The 18,264-nt window shown below is 48.1% G+C and overlaps 1 protein-coding gene across 1 annotated transcript in view; it reads right to left on the bottom strand.

Moving 5' to 3' along the window:
- LOC149371169 (acid-sensing ion channel 2-like) overlaps positions 1–16,645 on the bottom strand; it is a 28,644-nt gene extending 11,999 nt beyond the window's left edge. Inside the window, exons 1-11 of the mRNA XM_089579596.1 lie at positions 16,232–16,645; positions 14,791–14,945; positions 11,515–11,621; positions 10,641–10,734; positions 9,846–9,912; positions 9,142–9,249; positions 7,818–7,932; positions 5,445–5,526; positions 4,370–4,415; positions 3,107–3,135; positions 757–829 (exon numbers count right to left, since the gene is read on the bottom strand). Coding sequence (XP_089435722.1) covers positions 757–829; positions 3,107–3,135; positions 4,370–4,415; positions 5,445–5,526; positions 7,818–7,932; positions 9,142–9,249; positions 9,846–9,912; positions 10,641–10,734; positions 11,515–11,621; positions 14,791–14,945; positions 16,232–16,645 — 1,290 coding nt within the window. The remainder of the gene's footprint in view (positions 1–756; positions 830–3,106; positions 3,136–4,369; positions 4,416–5,444; positions 5,527–7,817; positions 7,933–9,141; positions 9,250–9,845; positions 9,913–10,640; positions 10,735–11,514; positions 11,622–14,790; positions 14,946–16,231) is intronic.
- Between the last annotated feature and the right edge of the window lie 1,619 nt (positions 16,646–18,264).

The following is an 18,264-nucleotide window of genomic DNA, read 5'->3' as shown; positions in this document are numbered from 1 at the left end:
CAGAAAGGTCGGATGTAGGGTTGCTGAGAACGGGTGATAAGCTTTTTGTCCTCAACTCCTAAATAAAGACATTAGCGCCTGCCAAAAGCTTCCTCGTCGCCTCGCGCAGTCACCGATACTGAGCTCAAATTCCGATAGTCCACAGCTGGCATAGATACCTCATTCATTCAGATGTAAGCCGAAGTAATTTATAAAAAAGTCATGGCTGTCTAAAATTCAACGCCAGTTTGCAGAGTGATTGGAGATAAAATTGGCTGATTGTGGGTTAAAGCTTGTAGAGGGTAAGAAAGAAAAGAGAAAAATTAAAGCACTTGTGTAGCCCGCCAAGAGAAACGTCCCTTTCTCGTTCCTCATTACTCTCTTCCCGATTTATCTTTCTTGCCCTGAAAGCTACCGAAAGTTCTGTAGCTGTGTTAAGAGAGTTTCAGCCTTCAAATTTTTTGGCGACCTTGGTGGACTCCGCCCCCCCCCCCCCCCCCCTTCCGTATAAGTATATGCAGCGTCATCGTCTATAGAGATTGCTCTGCTCTGTATTGAACTTTCACATGTTTGCGTTCACTGCATGATTCTAATTGTTTTTGTTGTTTCGTACATACTAGGAATTTCAGCTGTGCATTTATAACCTCAGCTCCTGCCTTGCCATGTGCTTCAGTAACAGAGACGAGATTGTGATCCACGTCCCACGTAACGCAAGTAAACCGCACCACGGTATATTCACTACAGCGAGGGCGCAATACTTGCGTTGTATATACTCACATCGTACTTGGGCACCGATCTTATGTGCTCGTAGGTGAGCGAGTCGAAGTAGAGGACCAGGCGAGCCGGCGGCCTATACAAGACGAGACAGACGCAAAAACAGGTCACAAGACGCGCTAAGTACTACAGCTTATTTTTCAGAAAAATAACGTCAAGATCACTGCGGCGACCCGCACTGGAGCAATGCGAAAGCAAAACGTTCAAATTCTATATCGACGTCCGTGGCTGTTCTGACGTCCATGTACTATATCGACGTCCGTGGCTATTTGGACGTCTAAGTGTATTTTTTCGCGTTTAATTAATTAACTGATTACACCTCATCAACCATATTTTTCCCGCGGCAACATTTTATCACGCACTATCTGTCACAATCACACTTTCACACATTTATCTTCAGAGAACGACCTAATCGTGCGGACAAAATTTGCGGACACTCTTTGCTGACACGACAAAGCCATATAATGCTCTCGCTTTAATAACAGAGATGAAAGGCGTGATAGACACAAAAGGTTGAGCCTATGCCATAGTTTCAAGTCGAAGGAAACATGGAGCGGCTATGTAGAAATGCGCGAGCAGTGAAGTATCGCTTTCTAGTGAAGTTTCGCTTCAAACAGTGATTTATGCACACTGCAGGAAGGTGGGAGCTAAGGCTTTGCTATCGCATGTATTTCTGTTTAGCATTTTTGTTATCCCTTTTTTTCGCTTAAGCATTTATTTTTCTTTAAAAACATGTCTTTTTACCTAATACTTGTTACATCTTATTTAATAAAGAAAAAAACTATTCTAGTCTATAAAACGATTTGTCGCTGATGTATACATCATCAAGAAAGAAGGGCCGCAGATGGAACTTTAAAGTGCAGCTAAAGGATACAACTTGGACACTTTAAAAAGGATACTCTAAAGTGGATACAACTGTGTTGCTGTGGCGAATAGCTGGGACTTTGCAAACTGCGATAGAATGCACGCGAATGCTGTAGTGCTCCATATTCGTATCGAAACTATAAGAAAGAGAAGCATTTCACTAGCATTCGATTAACGATTACTGGTCGTCTGTGTATGTCAAGCATAATTTTTGTTCCTAACTAACGTGATCCCTTTAATGTTCTTTTCAAATTTGATACAGAAGTAAACATTGAGGTACTGAGTGGTAACTAAGTGTTCGCTTTAAAACTGCTTCGATCTCGCGGTCTCGAGATTAGCAGACGAACACCAAAGCCACCGAGCCACCCCGGTGGACTGATTATTTGCTGTGATCACTCAAGCGTTTGCTTTACAGACTACACAGACACGCCCGTCTACTTGGCGCGGATGCTTATACGCCCTCCTCTCATGCAGGAAATGTACGCGTTGGTGTTCTCGTTTCCTTCGTGGGTACGCCCGCGGAAGGACTGCTGTCGATAGTTACAACACTGCAACGCAGAACGGCGAAGGGACTGCACGAAGCAGACATTCTAAATGAACAAAACAAAAACTCTCAGGTTACTTCTGATGAGGTCAACGCCACTACGTTGTCTTTGAAGCTTAGTTAAAGAATAAATTTGGGCTAGTTGGTGCTTTTGATCCACTAGCGTCTGTCCTGTGCGTTTCTGCTCTCTGTCCTTTGTGTGTATTTTAACGCTAGAATAAGTCGCAGTCTGTGGATGTGAAGCTTTAGACACATGGCAAAGGGTTAAACTTGTTTGACGCTTCATTTTTCTAAAACTCGCCCGGATGATAATTATGGCTGAGAATTTGTTTTGACCTTGCTCCTTACCTCACTGCCAACGCGACCCAATTCGATTCGTTAAATTAAAGTTTGCCCTTTTTAGAAGCAGCCTGCAGCGGACTGTTCTCTTTATTTTTGTTTTTCTTTAAGAGCTGCCACCGACGTGAGCAGCGCTTATGGAATCGCGAAACTGGCCGCGCATGCCGAAGGTGACAAAGATAGGTAGAACTATATCTTCGTTTAAAGGTTATGTATATCATGTTTCTTTTTTTTTGTCTGACCACGGAAACGATAGCAGCTACCTTCGAATGATTTTTTCCTACCTCTATTTACGCCATGTTTCCTCCGTAGTGATTAAGAATAGCTCAACGTTTCATACCGCTTGTGCCATGTATACGGCATGCCCACATAGACTTTCATTGAAGCATGACTGTAGAGTGCTCTCTCTATGGCCGGTTACATTCGGCTGTTTTAACTATGTGCTCAGCCTGGCGAATATTTTTACCCTACCGAGCAGCCTTGGTATAAATATCGAGCTATATATATAGCTTACGTATCAAAAGTAATAACTGAAAGCGGATACGGCAAAAAATAGAGGATCGTATACGTGTAGCGCCATTTTGGGCATCAAGCTTCTTCTCGTACCCGTTTTCCTTGGTCGGTCCCAGGACGTCCTGGAATGAAAGTTGAGATTCGTAAGTTGCCACTTTGGATACAATGAACGACCAACTCTAATTGAGAGTGCGTTTCATGAGACCGCGGATATAGGGTGCACAAAACTCATAGCAGCGAAAGGGAATATTATGCCCCCCAAACGATGCACAAAAATGGGTATTCTATATTCGGCTTCGATCAAGCCTCCAGAAGCTTTGTTCGTTTTTATCGCCTCTCATTTCGCGAGCATTTCATTTTGTGAGTTTAGAAAGAGCTAGCTTTATTTACGAAAAGCGATTGTACACCTTATGAGAAAGTAAGAAATAAAAAAAATCACGAGAACTTCAAATTCTGACCTATATGCAGTGAGCCACACGAACTTAACGTTCAGAACTCAGGTATACCAACAACTTTTTTCTGCAGCACGGCTTCTCGCAAAGAAGTTAACAGCATAAAACAAATGAGTGCACTGAAATGCGCCTCTACACCAAGTTCCACATCATTCTATAAACAGTAGGTATCGATACGCCATGCAGACATGTAGGGTAAACTTGAAACAAGTTTTAGGAAAACGTCTTATTTTAAGGCGAAAGCCTTTAATGGCTCATACTCGCGGTCGCGTCCGTCCATGCGCTGGAGTAGTGCCAACTATGGCCTCTCCTCCGCGCAGCGGCATAGCCTCCTCCCCTCCTTAGCAACCGGCGCGCCGGTTGGGGGCGCAGCTGTGCATACCAAACGTGACGTCACACAGCAGCCGTTGAACAAGCGCGCGCGCGTCGGCGGTGGCAGCTCCACCGCCTCTCCTTCGCCAGACGTCTCGTTGCAGTCGACTGAGTGAGACGCATGGCTCCGAAGCGGCCCAGTGATTCCGCGCCAAGCGGTTCGGGGAAGCGGCAGTAGGTTGACCACAAGGCTTTCGCTAAGCACACTTTAGAATTTCCAACGTGTCTTCGGTAATGTTTTTTTCCTCAAGCCGTCATTTTTGCTCGTACACTCTTTAAGGAATCAGTATCAAATTAATCGGACATTTAAACGTTGGAAATATAGTTTTCAAACAGAACAGGTGTAGGTGAACCGAGTCATAGGGAAGCTTCTTGCATTTGTCAGTATCCATTCAGTGTTACTGCTGCCTTTGAGCAAACAATAACAATGGCAAAGCAGTGCATCAATAAAACGTGCATTACTCTGCCGTGGTGAGCGGAGCTATCCTCTGTGCTGCTTTCTCTGCCTTCTCTGTCCATTCCCAATGCTTACCTCTCTCAGCCTCGTCAGCGTCACATCTCGCTTGTAGGTAATATCTCTGCAAGAAAGGGAGATGTTTTGTACATCACCTTCGCGCCCGTGAAAAAGTCATTGGGCAGCAGTATTTTACAGTGACAAGTGCTACCAACCTAGCTGGTAGCACTTGAGGGCAAAAACTGCCAATGTGGGACTTGTTCTCTTTTCTATCATTTTTTCTTCTTTACCGCCGCAGGCCTGCGGTGTTGTGCTTTGTTTCGGCGTGCAGGACGCTCATCAAATTCTCGCCTCAGAAATGTCTGCACTGAAGTGAAAACTGCAGCTCTTAACGGCTGAGTGGTCAAAGCATATTGCACAAAAAAACAGTTTGTGCCTTTCTCACACCTCCTTTACATTGTTTCCTTGCACCAATCAATGGCATCATAGAGTGAGCTTCAGGCCTGGCTGGTGAAGAAAATTATCATTAAAATTAAGTCCAGGGAAGGATAGAGGTGAACCTCAATGATCTTCAACTATAGCTTTGTCTTGCGAAAAACCTTATCCCCCCTATGCCATTGAATCTGCTCTTAGGAACCGCTGGCTAACCATTGGCAAAAACAAGGGAATCGGTTATCGCTTATATTTCGAAGTGATCATGTCACGAACGAATGACCAGAGTGAAGTTTACTGACGTGTCACATGTGCATTTGTTTTAAGATCGAGAATGCTGATTTCTGTACCATATGCGACGCGCAGGCGTGAGTATGTGCATTCTCGTTGACGCCTAAAGGACGTTTTAATCACTTTAGATGAAGCACGCGTGCTCTTGTGTCCGTTCTCTTTCTGTCTCCCCGCAAATTGTAGCACACACGAAACCTCAGGCAAATGCAGATACGCTACACGATTGTCCTGACACGTACCCTTTTTGATCCATCTGAATAAACCGAGTACACAGTCGTTGGGATCGGGACCTCCTCTGCATAAAGCACTGGCTAAAAAAATAAATAAAGATTCTCGCGCATAGAAGCCACGTTTTATGCAGGAAAACAGGACCAACTGCAACGGAAAAAAATAAAGACGTCTTATGTGGATATGTCGTGCACACACTCACCGGCAGGAGGAGCGGCAGCGGCACTGTTTCTCAAGTTCGATACTCGTCATGACTGCCGAGACTTCAGCTGCGCACTCGAGTTCTGAAAGAGAACGCGCACTTAGAATGCAATCTGAGTCAAGAACCTGCGAAAAGAAAGAAACACCCTAACCGAACCAAGGCGGCGTCGTATCATCTCTTATAAATTTATGACAGAAGCTTACAGACTGAGATCGGCCCGCCGCGGTGTCTCAGTGCTTATGGCGCTCGGCTGCGGACCCGAAAGACGCGGGTTCGATCCCGGCCGCGGCGGCCGAATTTCGATGGGGGCGAAATTCTACAGGCCCGTGTGATGTGCGATATCAGTGCACGTTAAAGAACCACAGGTGGTCGAAATTTTCGGAGCCCTTCACTACGGCGTCCCTCATAGCCTGAGTCGCTTTGGGACGTTAAACCCTAACAAACCCACAGACTGAGATCAAATAAAGCATAGCGGGAGTGTCACTATTTTCCATCACGGAGCCGCCGCGGTGGGTGGTTGTAACTGCTGACCCGAGAGACGGGGTTCGATCCCGGCCGCGGCGGTCGCATTTAGATGAAGACGAATTGCTAGAGGCCCGTGTACTGTGCGATGTCAGTGCAGGTTAAAGAACCTCGGCTGGTCGAAATTTCCAGAGCCCTCCACTACGGCGTTCATCATAGCCTAGCTGAGTCGGTTTGGGACGTTAAACCCTCATAAACCAAGTCATTTTCTATCACGGATTCGTTTATTGCAATCGGGAATTAATTGAGGGATAATTTCAGATAGGAGACAATGCTTATAAAAGCAGAAGAAAAGGCAACCGCGTGCAAAAGCTGAGATTAGAGTCCACGGCCTCCGCATATCGCGCACGGTGTTCTATCAACTGAGTCACGGCGGCGGCTAACTCGCCTTCTACTTTCGAAGCTATTTATGCTGCGTGTAGCCTGTCCATACGAGTGTTCATCAGCGCCGCACCCAACCATACCTGAAGACGTGTAACGTCTTGCGTCACGTGGAACGGGATCAAAAGTGGGCAGCAGCAGTTGTGCATGCTACCCTCTTATGCTACCTGTGGCATCAATAGCCTAGACCCTCGCTAATAATGTGAGCGGACACGTGTAAACGAGTTGCATATAGCATAGCGAAGGTGTCAGTTCTGACAGTCTTTTGCACCTTTTTTCCCGCAATTATTCTTGGCCGTACCATGATGACACCACAGGGAGTCAGCACAAACTGCTGTGTGTGCGCTTTTCAGCAGTGGTTATTCGCGCATACTAGAAATATCACTTTTACCGCAGCAGTTGTACGCATCCTCTCCGCAGGCAAAATCCACCGGCGTTCGTAAGCAGAAATCCACGTGACTGTGTTGCACTCGCCGCCCCTTGCCCAAACACGTGGACATGCATGAGGCACACTATTCATCTATCTCTCTGCTCCACTTCCGGCTGCTTCTCTCGCTGCTACCTCCCATTCTCGCCGCAGCTGCCGCAACAAGTTGTGCGTTTTAGAAGGCTGAGCGGCACATATTCGCGAAAAAGGCCCGGTTTTGGGTGGCACTAGTCCGGCACTGGAGTTCCAGACTACTCAGCGTTCGCTAAAAGCTCCGCACAGGGGGCTAGAAGTGGTATAAAATTTATTATCTCTCTCCCTCAGCGCTCGCTTTTCGACCGAAGGTGGGAACGGAAACCGCGGCGCGCTGAGGAGATGAGGAGAATAAACGGAAGGTCTCGTAGGTATGAGGACAGGAAAACGCGCAGGAGCCAATAGGGAACGATAGGCAGCGGGAAATAACCAGGGACGTCAAGACAGCCGTGTTCGCGAAGAAAAAGACACGCATGTATGAAGGCATTTCAACCCGAAAGCAGATTTTGATGTTCTTTCTTCGGAAAAAGCACAACACCTATGAGCATTTCACGCAAACGCACATCTGCTATCCTGAAACTAACCTACTCAAAACAAATGTTTTTAACCATGTCTTTCACTAAAGCAGCAGACGCTTCTGTCAAACGAAGCGCACTTTATTTAGGGGCATCTAGACTAATATACACAGTGCCTCCAAGAAGAGGCAAAGTGAGGTGCAGTCGCCTCCTTTTGGAATGCCACTGGTTAAGTAGCAGATAAAAGAAAAATGAACGTCATAACGCAGAACATTAGCACATACAGGGTAGAGGCTTTAGCGTTAGCACTGAGTGAACGGAATTCGCTTGCACACACTTAACACAATGGAAGAAGAGCGGGCGCATATAGGAGCAGCATTGCGTTTCTGTAATGCAAGCGATCCGCTGCGCAGCAGTATCTGCGCGGTCACGGAAAAGGGTTGGAAAACCTCAGTAGCGTATTCAGCGACTCGGAGAGTGCGCATTGAGGCTCACTCTCTTCCCCGCAGGCGCCGTGCTTCCTGGCCAGCCTCTGGAGCGAAGGCAGCTGTGCCGACAGGCAGCCGCACTTTTCCACGATTCTGCGCTGCAGGCACAGGTTCAGGCAGTCCTGCGTGCGTCGGACACGCGAACGGTGAGAGTGAGAAGTCGCAACGTATACCTGACAAAATAAAAGGCGCAACCCCGTGAACAGAAACAATACCAAGCATGCACCATTCAGTTCCGGGCTGCTTTCGTAGGCTTCCAAAGGATTTTATTTTTAATGCGATTACATTAAACTCATCGCGAGAAAAAAATGTGCCGTAGGTCGTAAAATTCGGCCATTGGCTCGACGGAACTGGCATCACCAGAATGGATAATTCACATTGGCTACGGCACCAGACCGGAAGTGACGACATTTCCGGTAAAAGCATCAGTAGCTTCTTAAGCTATTGCATTGCCTACACATAAGGTAATTAGGGCTCCCTGGGATTGTTTTTTTTTATGTAAGGACGGGAGCACTAGGAGTTTTGATTTCGATGTTAACAGGGAATAATTTCCAGGTTATTTCTCCTGCAACTTTGGACTATTTAGTACTGGCTGAACTTGTCAAAACTTGAGTAATTTATACACACGCATAACACATGTTAGCCATATAAAAGAATGCACACTCAATAGGATGCAGGCGAGCCGGTTTCTTCAGCACCGCTACAGAACCAAAGGAGGTTTTGCACGGGCAGGACCATTCGGTGTTTTCAAGTTTTTTCGCGCGTAGAACCTGCATTTACGTTAAATCTGCCCTCGAGTACCCGACAAGTGACCGTTATGGGCTGGATGTACGAATGTGGGCTCTGGTAACCTTGCAGTACCGATACCGAACACATGCAGGATCAGCAGGGGCAAGCCCTTGCCGACAAGTTCCTTACAAGGGGCCGATGTAGGTGTTTAGTGGCTGCCGCCTCCCCGGTTGCCCATGTGGGGCAAAGAGGGTCCCACATCTTGCGCTGCCTGTGGGATGGCACATAGGCAGACAGGCAGAAAGATTGGATCTATTTAGTTCTCAATGCAAATTTTAAGGCCAAGCTGCATAGGCAGGAATGTAAGGCGCGTACAGTCGGGGACAAAAGTCTCCGGACCACGGGTTCCTCAATCGAAGCCGATAGCTCAGCTATAAGTCGGCGGCTGGAGACCACACTTGAGGAGGTAAAAGTTAAATTTTTGTTCTTTCATCTCCACAAGTGCGGTCTCCAGCCGCTGTCTGATAGTAGAGCTATAAGCTTCGTTTGAGGAACACGTGGTCCGGAGACTTTTGTCCCCGACTGTACGTGCACCCCGATACCTCTCGGGTGTAGGCTCCGTACGGTTCCTCCAGGTGGTTCATCAAGATCCGGGGCCACGAACTGCGACACGGGTTGGCGTACGGCGACGGCAGACCCGTCTGCGCCAACTGCGGTACAGAGAGTCGGTGAAAAGCGGCAATCTAGAGCGAGCACTGCGCGCTACAGCTGCGTTTGCCAGGTGCCAAGGACGTGGGAGAGCCCTTGTTGGGCGCTTAAAAGCAGTGACGAAGTGGTTTTTTTTTCCGCTTGTTTTACGCGCCACGAGTTGTCGATATTGCATGCGCTTCAACGTGTGGATGCGTGCGCCTTTTATTCTTCGGTAGCCTTTATCTTTACGTGTTATTTTGATGCGCAGACCAGGCTGAATTCAGAATACGTGCTCGAAACATCCAAAGTAATGGAATGGTAAACGGATGGTTGCTAAGATAGTTTTCAACAATATTTCTGAAGCATCTCGAGGCGGGTGCAATAAGACCGCGCGCATTGCGCAAAATTTTATCGAGCCGCGCAGTCAGCGATGCTTGGCGGTAGATACTTAGTGCATGTAAAAGAAGTGATAATAATATGCAATAAGTTTTTTTTTACTGCTACAGTTGCACTGGGGACATTCTTGGATTCTGCAACCGAGAAAGCGCGTGCGACACTTTCTTAGAAAAACTACATTTGCACGGAACTGTAGCGTCGGCTGGAAGGCGAGTCTCACCGCGTTCAGACCGACGTAGGTAATGTAGCCGGGAGTGAGGTAGACGCCGTCGCTGCACACGGAATGCCTGCACAGCAAGGAAGTGATGGGGTAGTTCACTTCCTTTCAAAAGTTTGCAGTGTGCAATTCGTGATCTGATTATTCGCGCTTCACATTATGGCGATAAGAAAGTTTCCGGGGAAACAGAGCAGTCCATGATTTGAAAGCAGTTCTTGTAGTATACACTCGTCTTCTTACCCATCCGTGCCATGCTACAGTCATTTTCGCGTAAATTAGCCACTGCTGAATTAATCTGGTAAGAATCGGCATTCACTAGCTGCAGCAGTTTTAGCACATTTAAAAATACATCCTAATCATACGTCTTCTTTGGACCTCCATACCTCCATAATCGTGCTCAGTCGGTGATAAATCCTCCTGCACTGTGTGTTATATTCGACGCCGACTCCTTTTCCCCGTTAACTCACTCACTCACTCACTCACTCACTCACTCACTCACTCACTCACTCACTCACTCACTCACTCACTCACTCACTCACTCACTCACTCACTCACTCACTCACTCACTCACTCACTCACTCACTCACTCACTCACTCACTCACTCACTCACTCACTCACTCACTCACTCACTCACTCACTCACTCACTCACATTGATTTTGCCTTTCAAGGGATCATTTCTTCCCACCGATTCCAGCTACGCTCACTTACAGCATTATTTTATAATTTACACTGTTTCGTATTATGCCCCAAAATAAATGGCGAAACAACGCCATCACTGCTAGACCGATGAGCTCACCTGGTGCCATGGGCGTGCACCATGACGAGGAATCCTGCCTGGTAGGACGTGGGCAGGTACTCGTCCAGTTCTGGATTGAGAGTGATCACCAGACCTGCAACAGGTGTACGGAATCCTCGACTGTAGGTCGCAGAATAGAAAAAAGGCGAGAACGAAAAGTAGGAAGGAAGAAGTAATTTTTGTTTGAAAACTTACAGGAGGGCGAGACCAGGGCACATGAGTCGGAGAATAAGGTACAGAGGTGGGGAAAGACAGCGGTGGTTATATGCATGGGACTGCTTGGATCTCACATGCGTTTGAACAGCCCTGTCAACCAAGAGGGGCGCAGCAGCACCTTCAAAAATTAAAACTAAGCACTTCCGAAGGAGTGTCGAAGAACCGCCAAGCTTAATGAAAATGATAGACGAGACAGCAAGTCTTCTCATGGATTTCTGCTCATTCTATTCGTAGAATTTCGGGGTATTTTAATCGACCCTTACACCCTTCGTTGCAAACTAGTTGTTTTTACTGCACACAGCGGTTATGCCGTGACTGTGATTTTCACTCTTGACTTCTCTTGCGGGTGAAAAAAAGTCTGTCATCATCCCTTTCTTCCTAAAGTGGAAAAGGGCGAAATACCACGAGGAAATCGATCTTGTTCAGTTTTGGATCACTTGTCCTTTGACCTTTCGCAACACCCTCTGACAGCATCACTATTTTTCGCTGCACCGAACTGCACCACATAAAAGTGAGGTGCTCATTAAGGCGCCGCTACAACTCTGCTTGCATTGTTGAAGCACACAAAATTAAACGGGGTGGGTTGGGGGAGGGGGGACGAAAAGAAGAGGCGGAAACCGTTGGGAACTTAGCACCACTTCCTCAGCACATGCGTTACCGTCGTAAGGAGACGACAAGGAGCTGTACTCGAAGAGCGGCTCCGTTTTCTCGCAGTGGACGCAGAAGCAGTTGCCGTACCGAGCGTTAGTGCGGTTCAGGAAGTACCTACAAAAGCACACAGAAAGCGAGGCTATGATTAGGGAGGAAGGCCGCTACTTTGCTAGCTTTTACATGTAAGAGCTGGACACGTGATGACCTACGTCTCCGTGCATTTTAAACTGATTATATCGCAACTGCTATGAATAGGAGGGGGATATGTACAAACCGAACTCACGCAGTTTGTTTTCAATAACGGCAATAAAATGAGGGAGCAGTTGTCATCCGTCCCAGCCGCAGCAGTATGGTTGCAAACAGTAACTGCACTGACAGCAAGAAAAATAACAATTAACTGTATATAAAACGAACCAAGGTCTCACTGATTCTGTCTTACCAGTGTTGGGTCTTATGCTGCCATACAGAACATGATCAATTATGACGCAAAAACGCTTATGCACATAAAAATTTCGGTGGTGCATGCTAAATAACAAAAGATGATCGAAGGTGACCCGGAGCCATTCACTATGGTGAGCCTAAAAATCAATGGTCTGGCGTGATAAACTAAAATTATCTACATAATAATCATAAAATTCCGACAGCCCATGTCAACTATGCAGGTTTCTTCCAAACTCTCGGAAATTCTGGTATATTCCGGCAAAACTTCGCTGTTCTCGCAGAACCGAAACGACAAGCACAGTTCAACTCCAGCCAGTATGTAAAGCTACGAAGGATCCTGATCACCACGTTGTGAAGGTAAGAAAAGCATGCATTGTATGGAGGAGGAGAATCGAGATGTCGTCCAGGCCGAAGACCGCTTTTCGCCGTAGTGAACGGAGCCACGAATTCGGTTAGTGTGTTTCGGTCTGTGCTTTGGCTGGAGCCATGCCACCATATCAATGCATCAGAGCACCATCAGTGTATGAACAGTGCATTAGGGAAGCATCAGCGCCACAATTTGCAGAGAGAAGCTAGCGCACCTGGCACAGCACGCGATGCAAGTTGAAGGAACTACGAAGAAAATTGCCGTACACAACCTCTGCCTCATTGGACCGTGGCTGGGCGAGTGGTGTTGTTCCGGTAGTCGAGCGGGCGCGCTTCTCTGAAGCTTAAACGGCGGCTCGAGCTGACCGACGGCGCTGAACGCCTTTTATATATAGGCAAGCGCCGCGTCTGTTCGTTCTTCGCGCCAAGGCAGGCGCGCACATGCACACAGTAACGGCTCTGCAATCTCCTACCCTTATCGCGCCGGGCGCGCGTCCCCATTGGTCAAGCGGTGAGACTGGCTTCGAGGTCTTTCTTGTGTGGCGCCGGCGCCGACGCGTGAGTGAAGAGGGAGGGCATCACATAGCACACTCAAGGCTACACCCTCTCCGTCAGCATCGAGTAGAAACTACTCCGACATTCTCCAGGATTCGACGGCATGGGCTGACGCAAATTTTTAGCGCCGCGCCGACAAGCGATGGTGGAGAGGGAAGCGACACACATAAGGCTAGGCGCTCTCCTGGGTTTCCTTCCCTTTTTTAACGGCGCGCACGGTGAGTTCGATTCGGCGCGGCGCTGTTTTTAATTTTTTTTTCAGAAATGTGTTTTTTTTTTTCAAAAATGCGCCGAATTTTGTGACACCGCCGAAGCTTCTGCTTTTAGACAATTTATTTTATGGTTTGATCGCCATCTCGCTTCACATTAGTTGTAATATGTTGATTTTTCTTTCTTGTAAAGGCCCGGAGGTAAAAAGGCCGCATTGTTAACGCGCAACGTTCCCGAAGTAGGAATGGAATGGAAGGAGGAATAACCGCAAACTTGACAGGACTGAAGATCGAGAAGATCTCGATCTTCAGTCCTGTCAAGTTTGCGGTTATTCCTCCTCCCCAACATGTCTGACCAACTGGCCCAAAGCTTCCCCTTGTAGGAATGGAAATGGAACCCTCATCGAGCATGCAACAATAACTGCCATTTGGCCATCTTGATATGTTTTGCCGTACTAGTAGCGTGTCCCACCAGGCATCGGGTCCAGGAGCACCGCCGCAGTGCCGAAGGAGGAAGGAACGTGGGCCGGAGACGGGGAGTAGGGGAAGTGAAGGAAAAACTGTATTTACATAATTACATGATTATTTACAAAAATGACAAACAAGGTAAAAACTGAGAAGTCTCAGGGAAACGTTGAGCGTATCGCTCAGGGAGTCACTCCGGGAATGACTTCTCGATGAACGGCTCGAGCGCTTTAAATAGACCCTCCCGAGATTTTCCCGCCTTTTTCAACCACTCGTAGGGACTTCGTCCGGGTGCTCCAAGGTCGTTCACCGCTTCGTCGTCTTCCTCGGCTGAGGCCTCTGGATACTTGGAAATGTCTACAAGAGCGTGTTGACGGGCTAGTCGTTTCCGGCCAGGTGGATTCCATATCTTTGTTCCAAGGAAACGTCAAGGGCGAACACCTACAGCGTCGTCAACTCGCTTCATCCGCCGAGGCCCTTGGATACTCGGAAATGTCCAGAAGCGCATGTTGACGGGCAAGTCGTTTCCGGCCAGGTGGATTTCATATCTTGTTCCAAGGAAATGCCCCAAAGGCGAACACCTGCCGCGGCGTCACCCCGCGGTTGACAAAAGAGCTAGGACCGGTTGAATGGCAGGCGCTTGGCAGACGCTCGTCTCCCCAGGTGGCAGCAGGCGTTTGAGTCATTGTTACCCTGACAGATGCACACGCAAAATCGCAGGGTCAATACTGCTGCGGGTGCCGACTAAGGGGAACTCCGGAAAACACGTCGTGGCAGTTAGGCAGAAGTGGTGGTGCCAGGAATCCTGGAGTTGAATACGTCCCTCGTGTTCGTTTCCACTTATCATGAGGTTGCATGGGAGCGCGTGCATGAAAAAAAAGACCCCTTTCGCAGAATCACGCACTGCATCTGGGCATGGCCTAAGTGGAGACAGGTGTGACGGGAACACACAAAGAGAGTTAGGGGGGGGGGGGGGGGGTAGAAACACAACAATCTGCGTTCTTAGCCGGTTTCTCACTGTGGATATTTACCGTGGGACATACGGACAAAACGAGCAGCATCAGTTTGTAAGACAGATCTATATTTACCAGGACAAGTCATAGGGTTATCGTGCAGTAATTACATGAAAGAGGGCTTTCATTCGTTTGCAGTTATGTTCACTTAATTGAGCTGCGTTGCATTGCGGCCTCAGAGGTAGACGCAAAGCGCTTGCATTCATTGGGCGTGGCACACCACGCCGCACTCACCTCTCGTGCTTGCAGTCCTTCCCGTGGAAAGTGCAGTCGACGACGGTGTCGTTGAACTGGTGGCCGAGCGCCATGAGTCGTTCGTTATTGCGCACCTCAAGCTGGGCAACCCATTCAGATACCCGGTGCTGCAATTTCAGATCGTCCGCATTGGCCTGCGTCGACAAGTAACATAACAAACTAATGTGAGAGACGTTGTAACTGTGGACAGTGGTGTATGAGGTCTAAGTCTACGCGATACAAGGGCGCTGAATTATATCCAGCCCTGGCCCCTTGACACAGCGGCCTATGCAGTAATGAAGCCTTTGATGTAAAGACAGAAAAGGTATTTGCATGATGCTGTCCTGTACATATCTCTTCTCGAAGAACATGAGACACTTTGTACTGTACTGCGCTAAATGAAAGTTGACCACAACTCTCAACTCATCAATAAAATCCTAAAGGCTGCCTTCATTAGCTTGAATCCAACATGATCATTCAGGCACAGCTATTTCTGTGATCCAGCGACGCCATTACACTTTTCTATGCAGGACCGTGACGGTCATTGAACGCCAGGCGAACATTGTCCGCAGAATGGAATCCACAAAGTTCTCATTTTTCGTGCTCTGCTTCATCGCAATGGTTCCCTGTGTTGTAAAATGCGCTTTCCTTCAGTATGCTCGCGGTTCCATAAATGGGCTTTGGTGATGGAAGTTGTGACCAACGTTACTAGTAGCGTTGGTTGTGACTGCAAGCGTTGTTCGTTCTCTTTGAACTCTAAATTAACTTCTCAGCACTGTCCTTCTTTGGCTGGATTCTGAGGGTTTTGCCTGTTATGTAGATTTTGTTTGCGTATATGCTCATTCTGTTGTTCTAGAATAAAAATCTTCGCATCACCGTTAAGCTGTGCTGTCAGTTGTGTGTGGCACCTGTGGCCTGCACCAGCACAGCTCTGGACCAGCACTTACCAGGAGTTATCTGCCCTTTTCAGTTTATATGAAGCTTCGGAGTTCCACGGCACAGGACCCTCAACACTCTTGGCCACACTTGGTCAAGCTTGCACTGAGTTTTGTAATACTGACTTTAGCTGCGCCTGCGGGTCTCAGGTGCCACAGCGTACACAGACTTTCTTTCCTGACTATTCTGTTTACATGAGCGCGAACCAGCTGATTAGCGGACCACGCCACATCAACTGCTTCCATTGTTGTCCTCTTTCAAAAGTATATTTTTGGTTACTACCCCTGACGCGCCCGAAGACCGAAGCAAACCATTCATTTTGTTAGTATCTACACGCTAAGGTAACTCCTAGCCAAGACCGGTAGCTTAATAGTTGCCTTTATGATTCTGCCTAATCTCTGGGCCAGTATAGAGCATTAGAAGGCGGCCTTGGGTATTCAATTCGATGTTTTAACTGGCGCTGCGGGACTTACACATAGAAATGCACCAACAAAGAGCGGCGCACCTCTCTTAGGTCCTGGTCCTTGCCGCAGACGCGCTCCTCCAGCTCGGGGTCCATGGCCCTCTCTGTCGGGTCGAGGGCGCACAGCGCAGACCTTCGCAACGGGTTCACGTTGCACAAGGTGACGTCGGGCAGCTCGAAGGACTCGTTGGTGTTGTACTCGAAGGCGACGGCCACGCTGTACGTGAAGTACTCGCGCAGGATGGCACCGGTTTCGCTGGCGCTGTAGTAGACGAGCGTGACCAGCGCCGCGGCCCAGAGCAGACGCCGCACCTTGCCGCCCTCGACCAGGACATCTGAGCCCGGAAGGCCGGAGTCCCGCGCCAGCTGCCCGTACACGCGGCCGCACTTGCGCCACATGCTGCCTCCATTGCTGTTTCCGCCACCGCCACCGATTCTGCCACCACTCCTGGCCATGGAGGCTTCAACGAGCTGTGACCGTAGAACGCATCTACTGCAAATTACTTTCTTGCGTGTTTGGACGACCGAACTTTGCCGGAAGCTCTAATTTTTGCGCTCCTGGCTAGAGCTACAGAGTGCAGGCCGGGCCGGTGCACTCTTAACGCTTCTAAACTTCTAACTTACTCGTGAACTACTGAACTTTGAAGGATGCCGGTATTTAATCTTATGTCCTCATCAGGAATGGTCCGTAAGCACGAAGGGCAACTGACTGGGGTTTCGTGTCGAAGCACGCACCCAGGCACCCTGAAAATATTTATTTCTGCAAAAACCTCACAGACTCCATTAACTACAGCAGTGAGGTAGAGTGTAAATAAAGTCAAAAATGAAAAACAAACACCAGGAAAACTATGCAGCTGCATGGTAAAAGAGTTACAGAAGGGGCCAATTTCAAGACCTCTGACCTTGTGTGCACGTTTTTAGATTCCTGAGAATATTTATCCTCCTTATAACGCTTTGAAACAAGCGCAGCTTAATAAATGGAAGGAATGAGTTTTAAATTCACCGCACTGCTCGCCAAAATATGGTCCAAGTAGCCGAGCTGCCACAAAACTTTAAGCATCATCATCAGTCAACAAACAAGGTGTTTGAGGGTGCATAAATAGAATTGGCGTCGCCGTAAATGAAAGAATAGTGGAAGTGTCTGGTACTGCCAACGACAAAGGTGTGTCTTGCACACAAGCTTCGTCATTTTTATCTCTTTCCATCTTAATAATGATGTATTGCTTTTATTCTATTGCGGTAGCCCTAAAGCCCCCAATCTCAAATTGCGCCGATGTTAGCCTGTCTGAAGCCTCTGAAAGGTGGCTCACCGCCCACCTCCCACGGTGGGCCATGGGTAACCTGCCCACTGGGTTGCGGCCAACCTGCCAGCAGATGTATGGCCAACTTTACGATACACTTTATGGCAGAACACTCTACGGTCGCTCTACGGACGCACGAACACTCTACGGACGCACGAGAGCGCTAAGTTATCTCCGCAGCCGAACACGCCTCGTGTTAAAATGCAGCACACTCTCGCGCTCCGCATTGCATATCGTCTTCTTCATCAACTAATACTACTATCAAACTAATATTCACGCTTTGAGTTATGTGGTGGCAGTGACAGAGAGATGTGCGCTGCATGCGTGGATAACGTTCTGACAAACGTGGCACTACAGCAATACGCTTTGACGTTGACAACATTGCTGTAGAAACGCGGAGCTGGAGCATAGGTCGCCGGCGTACAATGGGTAAATTGGCAATGCCGAGGAAAAAGTTGAAGACGCGCAGTACTGGCTCCCTGGGTCAGTGGACACCTCCATCGCGTTTTCAAGTACGGGTCGATGGCGTCCACCTGCAGAAAACTGAACTTTCGCACAGTATTTCGTGCTTAGCTATACTAAACCGCCAGCCATTTCTCTCTTTGGAGTAGCTTGAGGGAAAGCTAGCGTTCTACACTCTTTTTCTTGGCTTCCAACATTTTATGCTACCGCAAACCTCAGCGCCCAATCTTCCCTTACAATAAGTTAACGTGCTGGCAAGTTACCTGTTGGCTCGACGAATGCGCTACGGCTTGTGGGTCGTAGAAAACCGTA

The sequence above is a fragment of the Amblyomma mixtum genome, chromosome 1 (genome assembly GCF_055824585.1).
Source record: "Amblyomma mixtum isolate Tamu chromosome 1, ASM5582458v1, whole genome shotgun sequence".
Taxonomy (NCBI): domain Eukaryota; kingdom Metazoa; phylum Arthropoda; class Arachnida; order Ixodida; family Ixodidae; genus Amblyomma; species Amblyomma mixtum.
The sequence above is the reverse complement of the archived record's forward strand: the minus strand, read 5'-3'. Positions and strand labels throughout refer to the sequence as shown.